Source organism: Manis pentadactyla, chromosome 13 (genome assembly GCF_030020395.1).
Source record: "Manis pentadactyla isolate mManPen7 chromosome 13, mManPen7.hap1, whole genome shotgun sequence".
Classification (NCBI taxonomy): Eukaryota; Metazoa; Chordata; class Mammalia; order Pholidota; family Manidae; genus Manis; species Manis pentadactyla.
This window is the reverse complement of record NC_080031.1, coordinates 98,739,915-98,762,146: the sequence shown is the minus strand read 5'-3', so window position 1 is coordinate 98,762,146 and position 22,232 is coordinate 98,739,915. Positions and strand designations below refer to the sequence as shown.

The window sequence follows — 22,232 nt, the reverse complement described above, 5'->3', positions numbered from 1 at the left end:
AGGCAAATATCAAAAGCAAAATGTTAAACTTTAATAAAAATAGATATTAATATCTTTCTGGCCTTGGAGTAGGGATGGATACTAACTATAAAAGAAATTATGCTTGTGGGATTTCTTACATGAAGTTTTTCATCTTTACTGGATGCTTCCTCATCCTGATCACATTTTCTGCTTGGAAATTGTCTTTACCTCCTTAAGCACCGGACTCCAACCATTTGCCTTTTTTGCATCTCTTGATATTTATCTTCCTGTGCTCAGCTAACTTCTCTGCACCCAGAATCCAAACAGTCCCAAAGTTCAGACGTCTGTGGTTTACATTTGCACACTGAACTGAAGTGGGGAAGGAGGCCAGAGGGGAGTCTGTCGTGGTCAGACGTGCTGTGGGTCTGGCCTGCTGGTTGTGTTTGAGTGTTCCAATAGCTACAAATCCCAGAGTGAGATCTTTAGAGACCCCCAGGTGTCTCAAACATTCTCTTAACCCCAGCAGCCCCTTTCTCAAACCAGTTTGAGAGGTTAAGTGGTGGTATGGACAGAGGCCCACTAGGGAAAAGCAAAGCAAACTGCCTTCAGTGTCCTAGAGCTGGCGTGAACTGTGGGTCCCCAAATCTACATAAGTTGAGAGGGTTCTGTTTTCCATCTAGCAAGCAAAGCTTAGCTTGGTCCAAACAGAGGTAACTCCAAGGTCCCAGGCTTGACCTTGGAGCTGAATAGTTTCATCAGTTTGGGCAGAAAATCCTTCCTTGCTGATTCCTTTGATTCTTTTTTCCTACTCCCATAAAGCTGAGACATTGTTGCTCAGGAGTACTTGGGCATCTAGCTGGCATCCCATAAGGATCTGGGTGCTTTGTCTTTACTACAGAGGGATTTGAGGTTAAGATTGACTTGTGCTGGTCACCACCTGCTAGTGCAGCCTGCACAGATAGCCTTTCTTTTTTAAAAAAATTTTTAAATTTTAAATTTTAAATTTTTTGTTATCATTAATCTACAGTTACATGAAGAACATTATGTTTACTAGGCTCCCCCCTTCACCAAGTCCCCCCTCACACCCCATTACAGTCACTGTCCATCAGCCTAGTAAGATGCTGTAGAATCACTACTTGTCTTCTCTGTATTATACAGCCCTCCCCATGCCTCCCCCTATATGCTAATTATACATGCTAATCATAATACCCCCTTTCTTTTTCCCCACCCTTATCCCTCCCTTCCCACCCATCCTCCCCAGTCCCCTTCCCTTTGGTAACTGTTAGTCCATTCTTGGGTTCTGTGATTCTGCTGCTGTTTTGTTCCTTCAGTTTTTCTTTATTCTTATACTCCACAGATGAGTGAAATCATTTGATACTTGCCTTTCTCCTCCTGGCTTATTTCACTGAGCATAATACCCTCTAGCTCTATCCATGTTGTTGCAAATGGTAGGATTTGTTTTCTTCTTATGGCTGAATAATATTCCACTGTGTATATGTACCACATCTTCTTTATCCATTCATCTACTGATGGACACTTAGGTTGCTTCCATTTCTTGGCTATTGTAAATAGTGCTGCGATAAACATAGGGGTGCATCTGTCTTTTTCAAACTGAGATAGCCTTTCTTTTTTAAAACAATTGAAGTCCTTTGTCTTTCTATGGCATTATGGTTTCCCCAAAAGCTTTCATTCCTGTGCCGCTGTTCTCCATACTGTAGCCAGTATGATCTTTCTAAAGCACAAATGTGTTCACCTGCTTCTTGCCCTCCTTCTCTGCTTAAAACCCTTAAAAAATGCTTCTCATTGTTTAAAAATAAAATCCAAACTCCTTAGCTTTGCTTACATGACACACAGGATTGCTCAGTCTTTTTGCCTTTTCTCTTGATACTCTCCTCTTGCTTTACTGAACTTCCAGTACCTTAAAACACACTTGACTCTTTTTCTCCAGGTTGTGGTGTATACTGTTTCCTGTGCCAGAATACTCTCCATCTTCCTTTTCACCTGGCTAATTTCTGCACTTCCTTTAGATTTCTGCTTTTCCTCAGCTTCTAGGAAGTATTCCCTCAACTTGCCAGCACTGGGATAGTTGCCCATCTTCTGTGCTTCTGTAATTCCTATCAAATAATAATACTTAAGATGTTTAAATGTTTATTTGGCTTTCTTCTCCACTGAACTCTAAGCTTTGTGAGAGCAGCATCTGTGCCTTGTTTATTGTTGTGTTTCCCTTAGATTTAAATACAGAGCCTGGCACACAGGCTCCATCAAATGTTTGCTGAATGAACAAACATCCCTGTGAAGTGAGTGGTCTACAACTGAAGACTGTCCCAACCCCACACCCCTTTAGGGCATGGCATATGGAGGATGGGGACTTCCCACAAAGTCCCCCAAATGCTGGTGGAGGAAGCCGAGCTAGCACCTGGCTTCCACCCGAGGGAACACACTTTGAACTGGAGGATCCTGCAGAAATGTCTGACCCGTGCATTTCCTTCCCTGCTGGGTCTGTCGAGAAGAACACAGGCTGACTCGGATGCCCCTGGTGGGTGGGCAAATGCACAGACTAGTGGCAACTGGATGAGTGGATTTAACATGTGATCCTCTCTTTCCCCTCCCACTTCCCGTTCATAGCATCAAACCGAGCTCCCAGCCCCAGATGCAAGTCGGGGATGAGGAGAAGAACCAGAGGAAGATCACTGTCAACCCTGCCCACATGGGGAAAGCATTCAAGGTTATGAACGAGCTGCGGAGGTACTTTTCCTATTTTGTCTGCCCTTTTGGAACGAACTTGCTGGGTGACCCTCATAAGGGACTGAGAACAGAAGTCGGAACACCACCACCTAGTGAATTCTGACTCTTCCCCACCCACTGTCACTCACTCACTTGGTTTTCCCTTTATGAACTGATTGAGACAGAATAGCTCTTAGAAATCGGTTTCTTTCCTTTGTATTTATTTAACACCTGTCATTTTAGTGCTTAATCAAAGGGGAAAAATCAGTTCTGTTCATAAACTTGATTTCCATTCAAATCATCTGCTTGAAGATGAGTAACAGAATGATCACGATGCACATACATAATTGCAGATTAAAGATTGTGGGTGCAGTGTGTTTTCTTTTGGTTTTCCCCTCTCATTCCTTGGTCTCAACTTAGCTTGTCAAGACAGCCACATAAATGGAAGAATACCTAGCTTTTTAAATGCCATTGAACTCTGTAAAGAAAGAAATGGAATGTGACTGTACTCATCCTCCCTGAGCTGGTGGTGAGGCAGGTGCAGGCTGTGTGTAAGGCCACTGTGCATGTTGATGAGCTTATTGCAAGACAGGACACCGAACATGTTTTTCTGTACAAGAGCTCTGCACACAATCTCTTCCTTACCAGAGAGCTCAGAGGCTTCCTCTGAGCACAACATATTTACTGTGTACTTCATCCTATTGTGAACTGAAATTGTTTATCCTCTCTCTTCTCTGTAGTTCACAAGTTCCCTGAGGGCAGGGGCAACTTCTGAATCATCTTGATTTCTATCACCTGGTACTTCTTAGGAGCTTCCAGTCTCACCAGATGTCCAGAGGCACTGGCTAGGCTATAGGATGAAATGGGTTGGGGGTATAAGTAAAAAATGTAAATAGGTCAATGAAAATGATCTTTCTACAGTATAAATAAGGTTTTAGGAAGGAGGAATGCACTCGGTGCCTACCAGGTGGTAGGTGTGCAATAACTATTTGTTTTTTCAAAGGGTGTTATGGAAGCAACTGTGTTGGACTGCAGCTTTGGAGAAAATTTCCTAAAGTAGAGGATGCTTGAGCTAAATTTTGAAGGATAAGTAAGAGTCAAAGCAATGAACAGTGTAAGGGTAGAGGGAAGTCTTCTAGGCAGAGAAAATGGCTTGAGCAAAAACACATAATGCTGAAAATGTGTTTGTTGAGTAGGGAATTGAACTGCTTTCAAAAGTTCTGATCTTTGTTTCCTCATTTTTCTTTTCTGCAGGACCTAGACTTTTGCATTAAAAAACAAGTTAGGTTAAATTTGTCTCATGTCTGACTGCTCAGTTTTTATTAGGCCTCCCGCTAGATTTCCTGGAAGCTCTGCCCATAGTTGTCTTAGGCAGTGGGCAGTGCTGGTGTTCATGCCTGTGGGTTTGATTCTCTTGTCACTGAAGAATTTGTGTGTGTTCCCTAGATGCTATTGAAGTTACTCACTTAGTTCCCTGGTATGGCTTGTGTTCTTTATCTGATTTAAAATTCCAGGTTTCCAAATGAACAACCTAACTTAATACCTCAAGGAATTAGAAGAACAACAACAAACTAAGCCCAAAGTTAGCAGAAGGAAAACAATAATAAAGATTAGAGTGGAGGTAAGTGCAATAGAGGCTAGAAAGACAATAGAAAAAAATTGGTGAAAGTAAGAGTTGGTTTTTTGAAGAGATAAACAAAACAGACAAAACTTCAGCTAGACTAACCAAGAACAAAAGAGAGAGGACTCAAAGTTATAAATGAAAGAGGAGACATAACGTACCATGGAAATACAAATGGTCATAAAAGACCACTATGAACAGTTATATGCCAGCAAATTAGATAACCTAGACAAAATGGATAAATTCCTTGAAACATACAACCTACCAAGACTGAATCATAAAGAAATAGAAAATCTGAACAGACTAATAACAACTAAGGAGATTGAATTGGTAATTGACCATCTCCCAACAAAGAAAATCCCATTACCAGATAGTTTCACTGGTGAGTTGTAGCAAACATTCAAAGAAGAATTAATGCCAATCCTTTCCAAACTCTGTCAAAAAATTGAAGAGAAGGGAACACTTCCAAGCTCATTTTAATGAGGCCAGCATTATCCTGATACCAAAGCCAGATAAGAACACTATAGAGAATATGACTATAGGCCAATATCCCTGATAAATATTAATATAAAAATTCTCAACAAAATACTAGCAAACTGAACACAGCAGCACATTAAACAGATCATATACCATGGTTAAGTGGAGTTTATCCTTGAGATGCAAGGATGGTTCAACATATGAAAATCAATAAATGTGATATCCCACATTAGTAGAATGAGGAATAAATATCATATGATCCTCTCAATAGATGCAGAAAAAGTATTTGATAAAATTCAACACACTTTCATGATGAAAACCCCCAGTATTTTTGTTGAGATACATATCTCAACAGAATAAAGGCCATACATGACAAATCCAAAGCTAACATTATACTCAACTGTGAAAGGTTGAAACGTTGAAAGCTTTTTTTCTGAGGTCAGGAACAAGGCCAGGGTGCCATTCTCACCACTTCTACTGACCATAATACTGGAAGTCCCAGTCAGAGCAAGGCAGGAAAGAGAAATAAAAGGCATCCGTCTTAGAAAGGAAGAAGTAAAATTGTCTCTGCAGCTAATGGGATCCAGAAAACCCTAAAGAATCCACCAATGACCTGTTAGAATTAATAAATTTGGTAAGGTTGCAGGTTATAAAATCAACATAAAAAATCAGTTACATTTCTATACACTAAAAACAAGCTATTTGAAAAAGAAAGAAAATAATCCTCTTTTTATTAGCATCAAAAACAATAAAATAGTTAGGAATGAATTTAACCAAGGACGTGAGAGGTCTCTACACTGAAAACTATAAGATATTGATGAAAGAGATTAAAGAAGACAAAAATAAATGGAAAGACATCCCGTTTTTGTGGATTGAAGAATTAGTATTGTTAAAATGTCCCTACTACCTTAAGCCATCTCAGTTACATTCAGTGCAACCCCCATTAAAATTTCAATGGCATTTTTCATAGAAAAAAATAGAAAAAAATTCTAAAATTCATGTGGAACTACAAAAGATCCTGAATAGCCAAAGACATCTTGTGGAAGAGCAAATGTGGATACATCACACTTCCTGATTTCAAACCATATTACAAAGCTATATAGTAAAAACAGCGTGGTACAGCCACAGACCAATGGAACAGAACTGTAAGCCCAGAAATAAGCCCACACACATATAGCCAACTGATATCTGACAAAGGAGCCAAGAATACTCACTGGGGAAAGGATAGTCTCTTCAATAAATGATGTTAGGAAAACTGGACAGTCACATGCAGAAGAATAAAATTGGACCCCTATCTTATACCACTCACAAAAATTAACCCAAAATACACTAAAGACTCTAATGTAAGACCTGAAACTATAAAAATCCTAGAAGAAAACAGGGAAAAATCTCCTCGTCATTGGTCTTGGCAAGGAAGTTTTGGATATGACACCAAAAGCACAAGCAACAAAAGCAAAAATGAACAAGTGGAACCACATCAAACTAAAAAGTTTCTGTACAGCAAAGGAAACCAATAAAATGAAACAGCATCCTATGAAATGGGAAAAAATATTGGCAAGCCATATGCCTGATAAAGGGTCATATCCAAAATATATACAGAACTCATACAACTCAATAGCGAAAAATACCCCAAATAATCTGATTTAAAAATGGACAAAGGAACTGAATACACATTTCTTCAAAGAAGACATTGAAATGGCGAGTGGGTACATGGAAAGGGCTTAATATCACTAAATACAGATATTTAAAATGCAAATCAAAATCACAGTGAGCTGTCACCTAATGCCTGTTAGAATGGCTATTATGAAAAAAAGCAAATGATACTCAGGTGGCCATGCAGAAAAGTGAACCCTTACACACTGTTGGTAGGGATGTAAAAGCAGCCACAATGGAAAACAGCACAGAGCATCCTTAAAAATTGAAAATAGACCTACCATACAACCTGGCAATCCTACTTTGGGGTATATACCTGGAGGAAATGAAATCACTGTCTCTAAGAAATACCTGCACCCTCAAGTTCACTGCAACATTATTTACAATAGCCAACACATGGGAACTACCCACTGTGCCCACTGATGGATGCATGAATAAAGATGTGGTGTGTGTGTGTGTAATGGAGTATTACACACCAAATTATGGCAGTCCTGCCATTTATTTGCAACAACATGGATGGCACTTGAGGGGCACTATGCTAAGTGAAAAACGAATACTTATCATCTCATTTATATGTGGAACCTAAAAAAGCCAAACTCATAGAAACAAAGTAGATTGCTGGTCAGGGGCTGGGGGTGTGGGAAATGAGGAACCGTTGGTTAAAGGGTATAAACTTGCAGTTGTTATAAATTCTGGGGGTTTAATGTACAGCATGTTGACTATAGTTAGCAATACTGTATTTTATACTTGAGATTTGGTAAGAGTAGATCCTAAATGTGCTTAGCATACAAAATAAATGGTAACTCTATGATTGTTAACTAATCTTATTGTAGTGATCATTTCACAATAATAAATTATCTCTTTGTATACTTCAAACTTATACAATGTTATATGTATATGTTCATTTTATCTCAGTAATGCCAGAAGAAAAAGACTTCAGGTCTCTCACCAGACCTTATTTTGCCTGATGTAGCCAGCTCTGGTAACTGCTGAAAGGGAATGCTCAGGGAATAGAGAAGCCCACAGAATTCCCCCCATTCCCACTTTCCATTACTAGCGTCTTTTCTTTTTCTTAAATAACTTTTAAAAAGTCATCTTGCTATTTTCTTCCTGCTACTTTTTCAACTTACCAGGCTTCTGCATCTTTCCTCAAAAGCATGGACTTGGATTTAACCTCCTCTAAGAGTCCTGCTGCAGCTCCTCTTTTGCATAAGTCAGCATTTACCAAAGCATGTCACGAGGAGCACTTCCTCAAGATGCTCTGTGGGAGAAAAGAGCTCTGTATTCAGTTCCTTTGTCCTTTTTTTGTAATATAATGCTGCTATACCCCGCCTGAGATTCATAATGCATAGAGGCATGTTAAAGCTCTGAGAAGTCCTGCAACAAGCTATCAACCTGAAGGTTTCTCACATGTATTTGACTATAGAACCCTCTTTGGTTCTGTAAGTATAGACTGATTATTTTATGAAACTTGTTTTGGAAAACAGTGGTCCTTTGCTGAATTTTAAGTGAATAATCTTTGTGTTAGCCATCATTTTCCAGAGAAACAGAACCAATAAATATATCTTAAGATCCAATTTAGATATACATAAGAGGAGATTTACAATAGGTTTTGGCTCACGTGGTTAATGGGAGCCGAGAATTCCCCCAAGTTGCCGTCTGCAAGCTGGAGAGCCAGGAAAGCCAGTGGTATAATTCAGTCTGAGTCCGAAGGCCTGAGAAACAGGAGCTGCTGGTGTGGATCCTACGGTCCAAGGGCCCAGGAACCGGGAGCTCTGCAGTCTGAGGTGGGAGAAGATGGACCGTCCAGCTCAAGAAGGAAAAGAGAATTCTCCTTTCCTCCGCCTTTTTGCTCTGTTAAAGCCCTCAACGGATTGGATAACACCTCCATGCATTGGTGAGGGCATCTTGTCTCAGTCTCCCAATTCCAACGCTAATCACTTCTGGAAAAACCTTCACAGACACACCCAGAAATAATGTTTTGCCGGCTCTCTTGGGCAGTCCTTAGTCCAGTAAATTGACACATAAAACTAACCATCAGAATCTTGTTCTTCTTCTTTCTTTATTTTCAAATGGTCCATAATCTAGATATAGTTTATCTGGCAAATTTTAGTTCAAGTTTACAGATGGATTTCTTTTTCACTTTTATTTTATTTTTAAAAATTCTGATTTTCTTAATTTTTTTTTGTAAAAACATATTTGTCATAGGATGTTTAGAAAATACTGATGATCAAAAAAAGTCATTTATAAATGTAACACACAGTAGTAACCACTGTTAACAGTTTGGAGAATATCTTTCTTTTCCTTAAAATACATCTGAACCAGATTTTTTTTTTCTCTTAATACTACATTGAACAAGTTTTTCCATACCCCTAACTATTCTACAACATTATTTTAAGTAGGTGAATGATATTCTATTTCTGGATTATTTTTTAAGAACAGTTTCCTGTTGTTGGATGTCTAGGTTTTCTAATCGGTCATATAAATAACACCTGCAGTGCTTATGTTTGGAGCAGTATCGTAGTTGTCACAAGCACGGATTCTGGCACCAGGCATCCTGATTTCAAATTGTTGCTCCAATGCTTACTAGCTGTGTGATCATGGGAAAGTTAATTAATCTCCCTGACCTAACATTGTCGGCTATAAAATGAGGCTAATAATAGTTCCAGTCTTGCTGGCTTGTTAAGAGGATTAATAAGTAAAGTGCTTAGAACAGTGACAGCACATATATTACTGTTGTTATATACTTGTGCATATTCACAATTATTTCTATAGAATTAGTTGCTAGAAGTAGAAGTGCTGATTTCAACAGCATGTTACATAATAGGAGGCCCTGACATATAGTGAACATTCTGTGTTATTTATTATTAGAATGACGATGATGTATTAAGCACTCTGCTCAGTTACAGGAATATGGCAGTAGATAAGGGGATCAAAGTCTTGCCCTCAGTGAAGCTTGCATTCTAGTGGTGTTCAAAGATTTTATCACCTTCTAAGGTATTTAAATGGCTAATTAGAAAAACTAGAGTGAAATAGGTGAGGCAGGGAGAATAAGGGGGCCTGAATAGACATTTTATTGGTCTGGGTGAGGGTAATGGGAACCGGAGAGGGCCTGGGTAAAGCATCTTGCCATCCAGGGATTAAGCTAATGGAATGTTACATGATATTCTAGGGACCTGAGGTTATTTCTTGCATTATTTTCACATTTTAAGCGATTTTAATTCAAGCACACGTTCTTTGCAGTTTATGAATCACACTATTCACGAGTTTCCTGTTCTTTTCATTTCGTGGTAGAGAATGGGCTGTTGGCATGGTAACCACCTAGCCTCTGGTCAGACCAACAGCTGTTGCTGGGCAGTGGAGCCCTCATGGCTAGTTGGCTCCGGATCTCCCAGCCAGCCAGCAAGTGGGGATGTGGACCTTTTTGGAACAGCACCACCTGATCAGGCCTGAAAGAGAGAGACAGACTTTTCTATCTCATCTTGACAGTCTGAACTTTCATTTCACCATTGCAAACAATTCTTTGCCCTCATTTTTTTTAAAGATGGTCTGCCACTATGCCTTTATTACTACTAGTGAACCATCTTAGCACATTGCCTTCAGTTTTCCTTTTTTTGTAACATTATCAAGATAAAATTCATATGCTATAGACCTCACCTATTTAAAGCGTACAATTTAATAGCTTTTAGAATTTTCACAGAGTTGTGCAAACAACAGTCAATTTTAGAACATTTTCACCCCCTCTCAAAAATCCTATATGCCTTAGCAATAATCTCCCTACCCTCCACTCCCCAGCACTAAGGCCACCACTAATATTACTTTGTTCCTCGATGGATTTGTCTCTTTTGGAATCACATAATATGTCTTTTGGGACTGGCTTCTTTTGCATAGCAATGTTTTCAAGGTTCATCTATGTTGTAGCATGTCTCAATATTTCACTCCCTTTTATTGCTGAATATTTCATAGTATGGATATACCACAGTTGAGGCCATTTGGCTATTATGAATAATGCTGCTAGGAGCATTCATGTACAGGTGTTTGTGTGGACATGTTTTCAGTTCTCCTCGGTATATACCTAGGAGTGGGATTGTTGGGGCTCATACGATAACTCGATGTCTAACTATTTGAAGAACTGCCGGACTGTTTTCCAAAGCAACTTCAGTATCGTACAGTTCTACCAGCACTGTTTGAAGGTTCTAATCTTTCCATATTCTCACCAACACTTGTTATTTCCTGTTTTTTTTTTAAATTTTATTATAACCATCTTATTATGTGTGAGGTAGAATCTTGTTGTGGTTTTGATTTGCATTTCTCTGATGACTAATAATGTTGAGCGTATTTTCATATGATCATTTCTTTATTATATAGGGAGAAATGTCTATTCATATCCTTTGCTCATTTTTGAATAGGGTTATATGTCTTTTTATTATTGAGTTGTAAGGGTTCAATTTCTTTATACGTTCTAGGTACAGCGTCTTACCAGATACATGATTTGCAGTTTCTCTCTCATTCTGTCGGTTGTCTTTTCATTTTCCTGATGTCCTGATAGTGTCCTTTGAGCTAAAATTGTAAATTTTGATGTCTATTTTTTTCTTTTGTTGTTGGTGCTTTTGGTCTACAACCTAACAAACCATTGCCTAATCCAAAGTCATGAGGATTTACCCCAGGTTTTCTTCTTTGAGTTTAATAGTTTTAGCTCTCACATTTAGGCCTTTGATCCATTCTGAGGTAACTTTTGTTTATGGTGTGAGGTAGGGGTCCAACTTCATTCTTCTGCATGTGGCTATCCAGTTGTCCAGCACTATTTGTTAAAGAGACTATTCTTTCCAGTTGAATGGTGCTGGCATCTTTGTCAAAAACAATTGACTGTAAATATGAGGTTTTATTTCTGGACTCTCAATAATATATTTATATATTTATAGTTGATTTATATGTTTATTTTGATTTATGTATTTATCCTTGTGCTGTTGCTCCACTGTCTTTAGCTTATTGTAGTAGGTGTTGGGAAATTGGGAATTACGAGGCCTTCAGTTCTGTTCTTTTTCAAGATTGTTTTGGCTCTTCCTGGTCCCTTGCATTTCCATACGAATTTTAGATACAGCTTGTTAATTTTTGCAAAGAAGCCAGCTGAGAGTTTGATAGAAATTGTGTTAAATCTGTAGAACAACTTGGGGGAGTATTGCCATCTTAACAATACTAAATCTTCCAATCATGAACACTGGAGCTCTTTCCATTTATTTAGGTTTTCATTAATTTCTTTCATCTGTGTTTTGTAGTTTTAAGAGCATAGATTTTGCACTTCTTTTATTAAATTAATTCCTAAGTATTTATTCTTTTTGATGCTATTATAGATAGAATTTTTCTTAATATCATTTTTGGATTGTTCATTGCAAGTGCATAGAAATAGAGTTGATTTTTATATATTGATCTTGTATTCTGCAACCTTCTAAAACTCATTTACTTGTTCTAATAGTTTTTTAGTGGATTCTGTAGGGATTTTCTGTATATAAGATGTCATCTGTGCTTAGAGATAGTTTTATTTCTTTCCAACTGAGTTACCTTTTAAAAAATTAATTATTCTATTAATGTATCATCAATATACAATCTTATGAAGGTTTCACATGAGCAACATTGTGGTTGCTACATTCACCCATATTACCATGTTCCTCTCCACATCCTATTGTAGTCACTGTCCATCAGCATAGTACGATGCTATAGAGTCACTACTTGTCTTCTGTGTGTTATACTGCCTTCCCTGTGCCCTCCCTTACATTATGTGTGCTAATCATAATGCCCTTAATCTCCTTCACCCTCCCTCCCCACCCACCCTCCCCCACCCCTTTCCCTTTGGTAACTGCTAGTCTCTTTTTGGAGTCTGTGAGTATGCTGCTGTTTTGTTCCTTCAGTTTTGCTTTGTTGTTATACTCTACAAATGAGGGAAATCATTTGGTACTTGTCTTTCTCCATCTAGCTTATTTCACTGAGCGTAATACCCTCTAGCTCCATCCATGTTGTTGCAAATGGTAAGACTTGCTTTCTTCTTATGGCTGAGTAATATTCCATTGTGTATATGTACCACATCTTCTTTATCCATTCATCTACTGATCGACACTTAGGTTGCTTCCATTTCTTGGCTATTGTGAATAGTGCTGTGATAAACATAGGGGTGCATATGTCTTTTTGAATCAGGGATCTTGTTTTCTTCAGGTAAATTCCTAGGAGTTGAATTCCTGGGTCAAATGGTATTCTATTTTGAGGAACCTCCACAGTTCTTTCCACAATGGTTGAACTAATTTACATTCCCACCAGTAGTGTCGGAGGCTTCCCCTTTCTCCACATCCTCACCAGCATTTGTTGTTCCTTGTCTTTTGGATGGTGGCCATCCTAACTGGTGTGAGGTGATATCTCATTGTGGTTTTAATTTGCATTTCCCTGATAATTAGTGACGTGGAGCATCTTATGTGCTTGCTGGCCATCTGAATTTCATCTTTGGAGAAGTGTCTGTTCAGATCCTCCTCCCATTTTTTAATTGGATTATTTGCTTTTCGGGTGTTGAGGCATGTGAGTTCTTTATATAGTTTGGATGTTAACCCCTTATTGGATATGTTATTTCCAAATATATTCTCCCATACTGTAGGATGCCTTTTTGTTCTAGTTATAGTCTCTTTTGCAAAGTAAAACTGAAGTACAGAAGGTTTTTAGTTTGATGTAGTCCCATTTGTTCATTTTTGCTTTTGTTTCCCTTGCCCAAAGAGATGTTCAGGAAAAAGTTGCTCAGGTTTATATTTGAGAGATTTTTGCCTTGTTTTCTTCTAAGAGTTTTATGGTTTCATGAGCTTACATTCATGTCTTTGATCCATTTTGAGTTTATTTTTGTGTATGGAGTTAGACAGTAATTCAGTTTCATTCTCTTACATGAAGCTGTCCCCTTTTGCCAACACGTATATTACTTAGCCATATGCTTTGGGTTTATATCTGGGTTCTGTATTCTTTTCCATTGATCTATGGTTCTGTTCTTGTGCCAGTACCAAATTGTCTTGATTACTGTGGCTTTGCAGTAGAGCTTGAAGTCGGGGGGCATAATCCCCCTAGGTTTATTCTTCCTTCTCAGGATTGCTTTGGCTATTTGGTGTCTTTGTGGTTCCATATGAATTTTAGAACTGTTTGTTCTAGTTCATTGAAGAATGCTGTTGGCATTTTGATAGGGATTGTATTAAATCTGTAGATTGCTTTAGGCAGGATGGCCATTTTGACAATATTAATTCTTCCTATCCATGAGCATGGGATTTATTTCCATTTATTGGTGTCTTCTTTAATTTCTCTTAAGAGTGTCTTGTAGTTTTCAGATTATAGGTCTTTTACCTCCTTGGTTAGGTTTATTCCTAGGTATTTTATTCCTTTTGACGCAATTGTGAATGGAATTGTTTTCCTGATTTCTCTTTCTGCTAGTTCATTGTTAGTATATAGGAATGCAACAGATTTCTGTGTATTAATTTTGTATCCTGCAACTTTGCTGAATTCAGTTATTAGTTCTAGTAGTTTTGGGGTGGATTCTTTAGGGTTTTTTATGTATAATATCAGGTCATCAGCAAACAGTGACAATTAAACTTCTTCCTTACCAATCTGAATGCCTTTTATTTCTTTGTATTGTCTGATTTCCATTGCTAGGACTTCCAGAACTATGTTGAATTGAAGTGGGGGGAGTGGGCATCTTTGTCTTATTCCCGATCTTAGAGGAAAAGCTTTCAGCTTCTTGCTGTTAAGTATGATGTTGGCTGTGGGTTTATCGTATATGGCCTTTATTATGTTGAGGTACTTGCCGTCTGTACCCATTTTGTTGAGTGTTTATCATGAATGGATGTTGCCTTTTCAGCATCTGTTGAGATGATCATGTGATTTTTGTCCTTGTTTTTGTAGACGTGGTATATGATGTTGATGGATTTTTAAGTATTGTACCATTCTTGCATGCCTGGAATAAATCCCAATTGATCATGATAGAACAGTGCTTAGCACACGTAACTCAATAAAGTTAACTATTGTATTGATAGTAGACCTAATCAGAACTTGGAAGGCTGGTGGAGGAAAAATTCTTGGATTAACAGGGACTTGTGGCACCCTTTACATCTCTCAAGCAGTCAGATATTCATTCTATGAGCACGGATTGATCCCATTTCAAAGGTGCTAGAATGTAGCCAGGTATCTAGGCTCAAACAGTAAAAAAAAGTCCCTTTCAGAGTCCACAGTGTAATGGAGGTGACAAAAAAGTAAAAGGGTAATTACAGTATCCTTAATAATTGCAATGATTGAAGTGTACACAGGACCTTTAGGGAGCACTGTGTGTGCAGGTGGAGTCTTCTTGGTGACAGTGTTAGATGTGGGTAGGAAGAGAAATACTGGAGTCTGCCAGATTTAGGGGGCCTCTTACCAATACTTTCATGGGTGATGGATCCCTTGGGGAATTGTTAATCCTTGTTCTCACTGGTGGCCCATCTCAGTGACATGCTCATGCTCCTTGGCGTTCATTTGGTCACTGGACTGACAGCCCCAAGTTTTTCCTTATGCTCCCTGAGCTGCTGTCCCCCTGTCCGTGTCAGAGCTAATGGAGTTGGGGAGCAGAGACGTGAGGACAAATGGAAAGCCCGGGTTGCAGCTGCAGTAGCTGGATCTCTCTGTGTGCCTTAGGAGAGCATGAATGTCAGACTTATCAGGGGCTTGGAAAAGCCAGTGGGTCCATCCCCTGCCTAACTCAAAATAGCAGCAAGTTTCTGTGACAGCCTTGTATGGTGATAGTGTCGAATCTGGGTGGGAGGAAAAAGACCCTTGTTTGGCTGGGGATGTGTGTTGGTTCCGTGACCCATCCTGTCCCCTCACTGGTGTCTTACAGTAAGCAGCTGTTGTGTGACGTGATGATTGTGGCAGAAGATGTCGAAATAGAAGCCCACCGTGTGGTCCTGGCAGCCTGCAGCCCCTACTTCTGTGCGATGTTCACAGGTATGGAGATGGGCATGCAATAATCCAGTTATGGGGCTGCAGTTCCACTGGGGAATATTGAGGGTGGTGGCATGAGGGGAGGGCAGAAAGAGAAGGCTGTCACATCCACCATGAGGAACTTCTGTGTGCCAGATGCTGCGCTTTGTCCCGTGGAGGACTTGATGGGACCATAGTCTCAGGTGGGCCAGTCGGGCATGCAGCCCCTTGTCTGTTATGCGGCAAGCAGGTAGAATCATGTAGCCCATTAGTACTCAGACTTCAGCATGCATCATAATCATGTTGGGGAGTTTGTTAGAAGTGTAGACTCCTGGGATCTTCTAGGCCTCTGGTCTCTCATTTTGCAGATGGGGACACCGAGGCTGGGAGAAGGGAAGGGACTTGCCCAAGATCACACAGTGAATGAGTGGAATTTGGTTTCTTGATGCCTGGCCCAGTGCTGGACCAGCTGGCACACATCTTGTCCTTCCCTAGCCATTCCTGCCAAGCAGGGGCCACAGATCTCCTCCAGCCTGCACAGGAGTGTGGGAGAAGTGGTGGTGGGGCTTGAGAGGGAATGGTAAGACACAGGAATAGTCACCATCTGGCGTTCAGTTTCTAGGGAGTTCCTGTTTCCTGTAGGTCTTGCCTGAGGGTTTCATCCCTGGGCAAGTTCACTCTGGATTCAATGTGAGACCGAAAAATGACAATGGAACATTGTGGGTAAAAGGGTTTATACCCAGCTTTATTCTGTGGTGGCAGGTCAAGTGCTAGAATCCCGTCCTCCTAAGGGCAAGTCTGCATGCAGCAAGCTGGTCTCTGCCTCTGGGCCTCTCTGCTGCCTTGCAGCCCTTGCCTCTGCTCTAGGGCTGCCTTCACCTCCAGCCTCTGCTCTGCCCAAGCACTGGGTGGAGCTCTTCATGTAGCAACACGGTAATACTGGCTTATTGCCAACAGGTGTGGAAGCAGTAGCCTAGCAGTAGGCCAGTTACATCATCAAGTAGATTAGGGTCAGGTGAAGATCCTGGCCATGGGAACTTCCATTTACCCTACAAGTCCAATAGCCTTATGCAACTATTTCACATGTGAGACTGAATTCCCTGAAACCCCTGGGCTAAGCTTCCTATCTGTAGTACCCCACAGCACCTTCCCTGAACCAGGTGCATGCAGTGCTCTATAATTCTCTGCTGACTGAAAGCCAGCTAGGCTGGGTCAGGTGTCACCCCTCAAGGTCATCAGGTACCCAGTGCTTCCTCTGACTGTGGTCACTGTCACTGCATTCTCATCTGTTTCCTGGTGTCTGCAGTGCCCATGCACTGGCATCTCATGTGCCTGCTGCATCACATCCTGCAGTTCACAGCTTACATGTATCCTCTGATCATCCTAGTCACAGTCTCTCACTGAGTCTCTTTCTATCTCATAACTTGAGTATATTTTTTTCATAACACTTATTACTATCTGAAAATCATGTTGGCTAGATGTTTATGTGTTTTTTTAAATCTGTCCTCACTAATATAAGCTCTATAGAATAGTGATCTTGTTGGACTTGTTTGTCTGAGCACCTGGTACAAAATAGGACTCAGATTATTTTAAGTGAATGAGTGAAATGTCTCCATTCTTGCTTGTAAGCTTTGGGCACTTGGGGACCATGTCTTGTCACTGTTGAATTCTCAGTGCCCACCTGAGGACCTGGTATTTAGGAGACAGTAAAAAGTGAAGTTTGAAAGAACAAACGTGGGCTTGCTAAGAATGGCTGAATAGGCTCTTCACCTTTTCCTAATATAGTACACAGCCTCTGCTGGGCAAAAGAGGTTCTTGTTGGGGTAGACTTAGCACTTGTATTTTGAGGGTTCCTCATGTGTGTGTCCTCCTTGGCTCCTCATGTGGAGGAGCTGGTTTCAATTTGGAGCAGTGCCACTGCTAAGTGGACCAAGCCACTTTTGAACCTTGCGCCACGAATTTAACAATGAAGCTTAGAAAATCAGCTAATTTCACTACCTGGAAATTTTGGGCCACGTTCTCTTTTGGAGCAGTCTCAAACTCTAGTAGTAAGGTTTTTATTTCTTTATTTCCCTCTTTTTCATCAATTTCTCTTTTAAAATAATTCATCTTGTCTGTAATAGTTATTTGGCTGTAACTTTAATAAATAGCTATGCCAGACATTCTTCTCTGTGTGTGTGGTTTGAAAAGTCCGGTGTTGAGAGAGACATCTGTTTGGGATTGTAACAAATCGTAGTGTTGGTTCCACTTTTTCCTAATGAACTTCCCTCGGCGGTAGTGGTGGAAGTGCCTAAGCAAAAACAACGTAATTTTAGAGATGGAGAGAAAACATGCTTCTGAGGTAGGTCTTGGATTCTAGTCACTGAAGGTAGGAGAGGATCAAGAAAAGAAAGTAGACCTACTGTGATGCTCAGCCCAAGCCTTCCACTGAGTCTGGTTATCACCCATTCTTCCTCCCATCCATCCATCCATCCATCTGTCCACCCACCCAGCCACCCAGAACATTTACCCATCCAAACACAACTCACATATTTTCATTACAGAAAAAAAAAACTAGAAAATGTAGCTAAGCAAAAAATAAATAAATAAAAGTACATGTAATGCAACATCTTGATAGTTCATAACATTTCAGATTTAGTATTTATGAATATATACAGATGCAAAATCTATTTTTAACATAAATGAGTTCATTTTATATATACATAGTTGGTGGCCTTTTTTGATGTGTATACTTACAAAAACTGCTGTTCATCTTCCTGGGATGTTCTTCCTCCTTGCCTGCCTCTTATTTGTCTTTCATTACCACTTAAGCTTCACTTCCTCAGGAAGGCCTTCTATGACCCTTTTGGATTAGGCCAAATCCCTTTGCTATTTATTCTTATGGTACCTTATGCTTCTCTTTAGTATTACTAGTTTCTCATTAACTTTCTCAATATCTGATTTCCCTGGTCTGTCATAAACTTTATGAGGGTAGGAACTTTCCCTTTTTAATTCACTGCCATGTCCCCACTGCCTAGCAAGATATTCTACATAGTAGGTGTTCAATGAAAGTTTGCTTAATTAATCTTAGCAGTTTATTATTAATGCATTTTCATGTCATTGAAGTCACATCTACATCATAATTTTAATGACTCCATAAGATTCCATCATATGTATTGCAGATCTATTTCCTTATTGGTTGGAAATTATAGTTCTTTCTAATATTTCCTCTTTTTTTAATTTTTATTAAAGTATCATTGATATATACTCTTATGAAGGTTTCATAAGACAAACTATGTGGTTACTACATTCACCCTTATTATTGAGTCACCCCCTCTTACCCCATTGCAGTCACTGTCCATCAATGTAGTAAGATGCCACAGAGTCCCTATTTGTCTTCTCTGAGCTACACTGTCTTCCCCGTGACCCACCACACATCATGTGCACCAATCATGATACCCCACAATCCCCTCCTCCATCCCTCCCCACCCACCATCCCCCACCCCTCCCTTTTGGTAACCACTAATCCCTTCTTGGAGTCTAAGTCTGCTGTAATTTTGTTCCTTCAGTTTTGCTTCATTGTTATACTACACAAATGAGGGAAATTATTTGGTATTTGTCTTTCTCTGCCTGACTTATTTCACTGAGCATAATACTTTCTAGATCCATCCATGTTGTTGCAAATGGCAGGATTTCTTTTCTTTTTATAGCTGAATAGTATTCCATTGTGTATATGTACCACATCTTCTTTATCCACTCATCCACTGATGGACATTTAGGTTGCTTCCATATCTTGGCTATTGTAAATAGTGTAGCAATAAACATATGGGTGCATATGTCTTACCAAATCAGAGATTTTGTTTTCTTTGGGTAAATTCCTAGGAGTGGAATTCCTAGGTCAAGTGGTATTTCTATTTTTAGTTTTTTGAGGAACCTCCATATTGCTTTCTAAAATGGTTGAACTAATTTACATTCCCACCAACAGCATAGGAGGGTTCCCCTTTCTCCACATCCTCGCCAGCATTTATTGTTGTTTGTCTTTTGCAAGTTGACCATCCTAACTGGTGTGAGGTGATATCTCACTGTAGTTTTAATTTGCATTTCCCTGATAATTAATGATATGGAGCATCTTTTCATGTGCCTGTTGGTCATCTGAATTTCTTCTTTGGAGAAGTGTCTGTTCAGGTCCTCCCATTTTTTAATTGGGTTATTTGTTTTTTGGGTGTTGAGGCAAAAGAGTTCTATATATATTTTGGATGTTGACCCCTTATCAGATAAATCATTAGCAAATATATTCTCCCATACTGTAGGATACCTTTTGTTTTGCTGTTCTTTGCTGTACAGAAACTTTTTAGTTTTATATAGTTCCACTTCCTCATTTTTGCTTTTGTTTCCCTTGCACAAGGAGATGTGTTCAGAAAAAAGTTGCTCATGTTTATATGTGAGAGATTTTTGCCTATGTTTTCTTCTAAGAGTTTTAAGGTTTCATGACTTAAATTCAGGTCTTTGATCCATTTTGAGTTTGCTTTTGTATATGGAGTTAGACAATAATCCAGTTTCATTCTCTTATATGTAGCTGTCCAATTTTGCCAACACCATTTGTTGAAGAGGTTGTCTTTTCCCCATTATCTATTCATCGCTCATTTGTCATATATTAATTGGCCATACATGTGTGGATTTATATCTAGGCTCTCTATTCTGTTCCATTGATCTATGGGTCTGTTATTGTTAGATTGGCTTTGCCTTTTTTTAAAGGAGAGTTCTTGTCCAGTTTTTATTGTATGTAGGCTAATGTTCAACCTTGAATATGTGGTGAGTACAAATAAGGAGAGAATAAGAGGCAGGGGGTTTAGAATTTGAGTGGATGCCAACTATCCGCAAAGCAGAACAATGAGTGTTCACGTCTCTTACTCACCTCCCAGGCATATACTCATTCCCATAAAATCTTTGTTTTACCCTTTCTTCATGCCAGCTTCCGCCAGGCCCTGGTCCACGTCTGTGTTCTGAGTACTGGTGCCTTCAGAGATCTTTGTATAACTTGCCACTCAGCAAAACTTACCCCAAAGCAATGGGGCAGGGAGTGGGGGAGCATTAGGGAACTGAATCATTTCTTTGGATAAAGAGGGCCTTGAGGGAGGTTGTGGAGTTGCAGTAATAGGTAAGGTCATTTTTCTGAGGGATTATCCCCAGAGGAGTTAGAAACTGGGTCAAATACTCAGAAAAAGAGGGTTGGAAGTATCAGAGGCTGCTTAGGATTAAGGGGGAATGGCCTCATCTTCCCTGTGACTGTCTTTTAGAGTCATTTACCTCTGGGCTGAAGCTCATAGTGATATAGGGTTTCTTCCTCCTGTCCATAACACACCACATCAAAGTCAGGAATCTTTTCTTGCTTAGGAGACCCAGATTTAAGACTGAGAGGTACAGTAGTCATGTCTAAAAATATGTTGCTCTTAATGCAGAAATAGTGCATTTTCTCAGGAATTGATTTGGATGTAGTTCAGCAGAGGCCGATGTAGTGCCCAGGAAGAAAGACCACTGTTCAAATACCTATCAAGGTGCTGCTGGTTTGATTTAGGTGGTGTGGGGTAGACTTGCTGGACTTGGAATAACGTAACCTTGAAATCCTACCATCGTTGGAGGTAACCATTGGTAAGGAATGTGCTGTGACTGTTCATAGAAGAGGTTTGGAGTTGGTGTGGAGGCTAAGGACTGAACACAGGGGTAATGTCACCTTACATTGGGAGATGGTATGGTGTCTTGGAAAACACTTTGGAGCCATAGGGACCTGGGTTTCAGTCCTGACTCCAGCACCTAATGGGTCTGTGGGGAATTCACTTTGCCTCTGTGATCCTGTTTTCTTGCCTGTGAGATGGGAATCATAACAAATTACCAGGGGACAAGTACAGATCATGGGACTAAGGCACCCGGTACTTAACAGGTACTTAGTAATGTTTACTCTTATTTCCAGAGCACATCATGGTTTACAAAGCTCCTGTTGTTGTGAAGGGTGGCTCTGATGGTGGTTCGGGTTAGCATTTCCTTCCTGGCTTGGTGCTTTGTGTGCCTTTAGGTGAGCAGAAAGACCTTTCTAGGTGGAGGAAGGTTGAGACTGCAGGGAGGGTGGGTGGTGGGGTGACATCCATCACTGCAGCTCTGCTGAACCGTGCTGTCACGACCCTAACGCTCTCATTATCTCCTTTGATTCTCACCCAGCCTTGGGATAAAGACAGGGAAGGTAATGTCCTTATTTTACAGGAGACAGAGGTCAGCCTTTTGCAGTTAAATGGCTCAGACGTCTGAAGGAGGGTTGACCATGATTCAGGGAAGTGGCAGGATATTTCTTTTTCTTATGTGGGGTTAACATGTGACATAAACCTCAGCTCTAGCCAAATGAGTTGGGAACCCACATATTAGAACTTAGACAGGTGAGGGTTAGGCGTAAGAAAGTTTAATAACCATCTGAGCACCTTGAGGGATCTTTACACAAAAAATAAGGGTCTTCTATTTTCTTTCTTTCCAGAACACGAAATCAAATTGCAGCAGTAAGGATTCAAGTGAGGAGTGAGGAAGAATTCCATAACCTAAGGACTCCTGAGTGTACTTTTTCCTTCCCCTTGACATACAAGTTTGTAGGGGTGGTTGGTGGTTTAATTCTGGTTCTTCAGAAAGACCTGCCAGCCACTCTACCATTCCTTTCTGATTCTTGAGGCTTCTTGCTGAATAATGGGGTGGGGACTATACCAATGACCTGCAAGATGGGCCAGTAATTTTCTAGACCTCCCGAGTCTCCTGTGATAGTGAAAGGTTTCCCCTTTTGCTCAAATGGCACCCCTTCCCTCCTGCTCCCCTT

The 22,232-nt window shown here is 40.0% G+C and overlaps 1 protein-coding gene across 9 annotated transcripts in view; it reads left to right on the top strand.

The window, feature by feature from the left end:
- KLHL3 (kelch like family member 3) overlaps positions 1–22,232 on the top strand; it is a 133,825-nt gene that overhangs the window by 35,513 nt on the left and 76,080 nt on the right. For 6 of the 9 annotated variants that reach the window (XM_036897666.2, XM_057490904.1, XM_057490903.1 and 3 more), the window contains 2 exons: positions 2,587–2,706; positions 15,321–15,427. In XM_036897666.2, the coding sequence (XP_036753561.1) occupies positions 2,612–2,706; positions 15,321–15,427 (202 nt within the window). In that variant the 5' untranslated portion in view covers positions 2,587–2,611. Of the gene's footprint in view, positions 1–2,586; positions 2,707–15,320; positions 15,428–21,344; positions 21,453–21,846; positions 21,980–22,232 lie in introns of those variants that run through there. The other 3 variants (XM_036897682.2, XM_036897674.2, XM_057490905.1) reach the window with 3 other exon arrangements.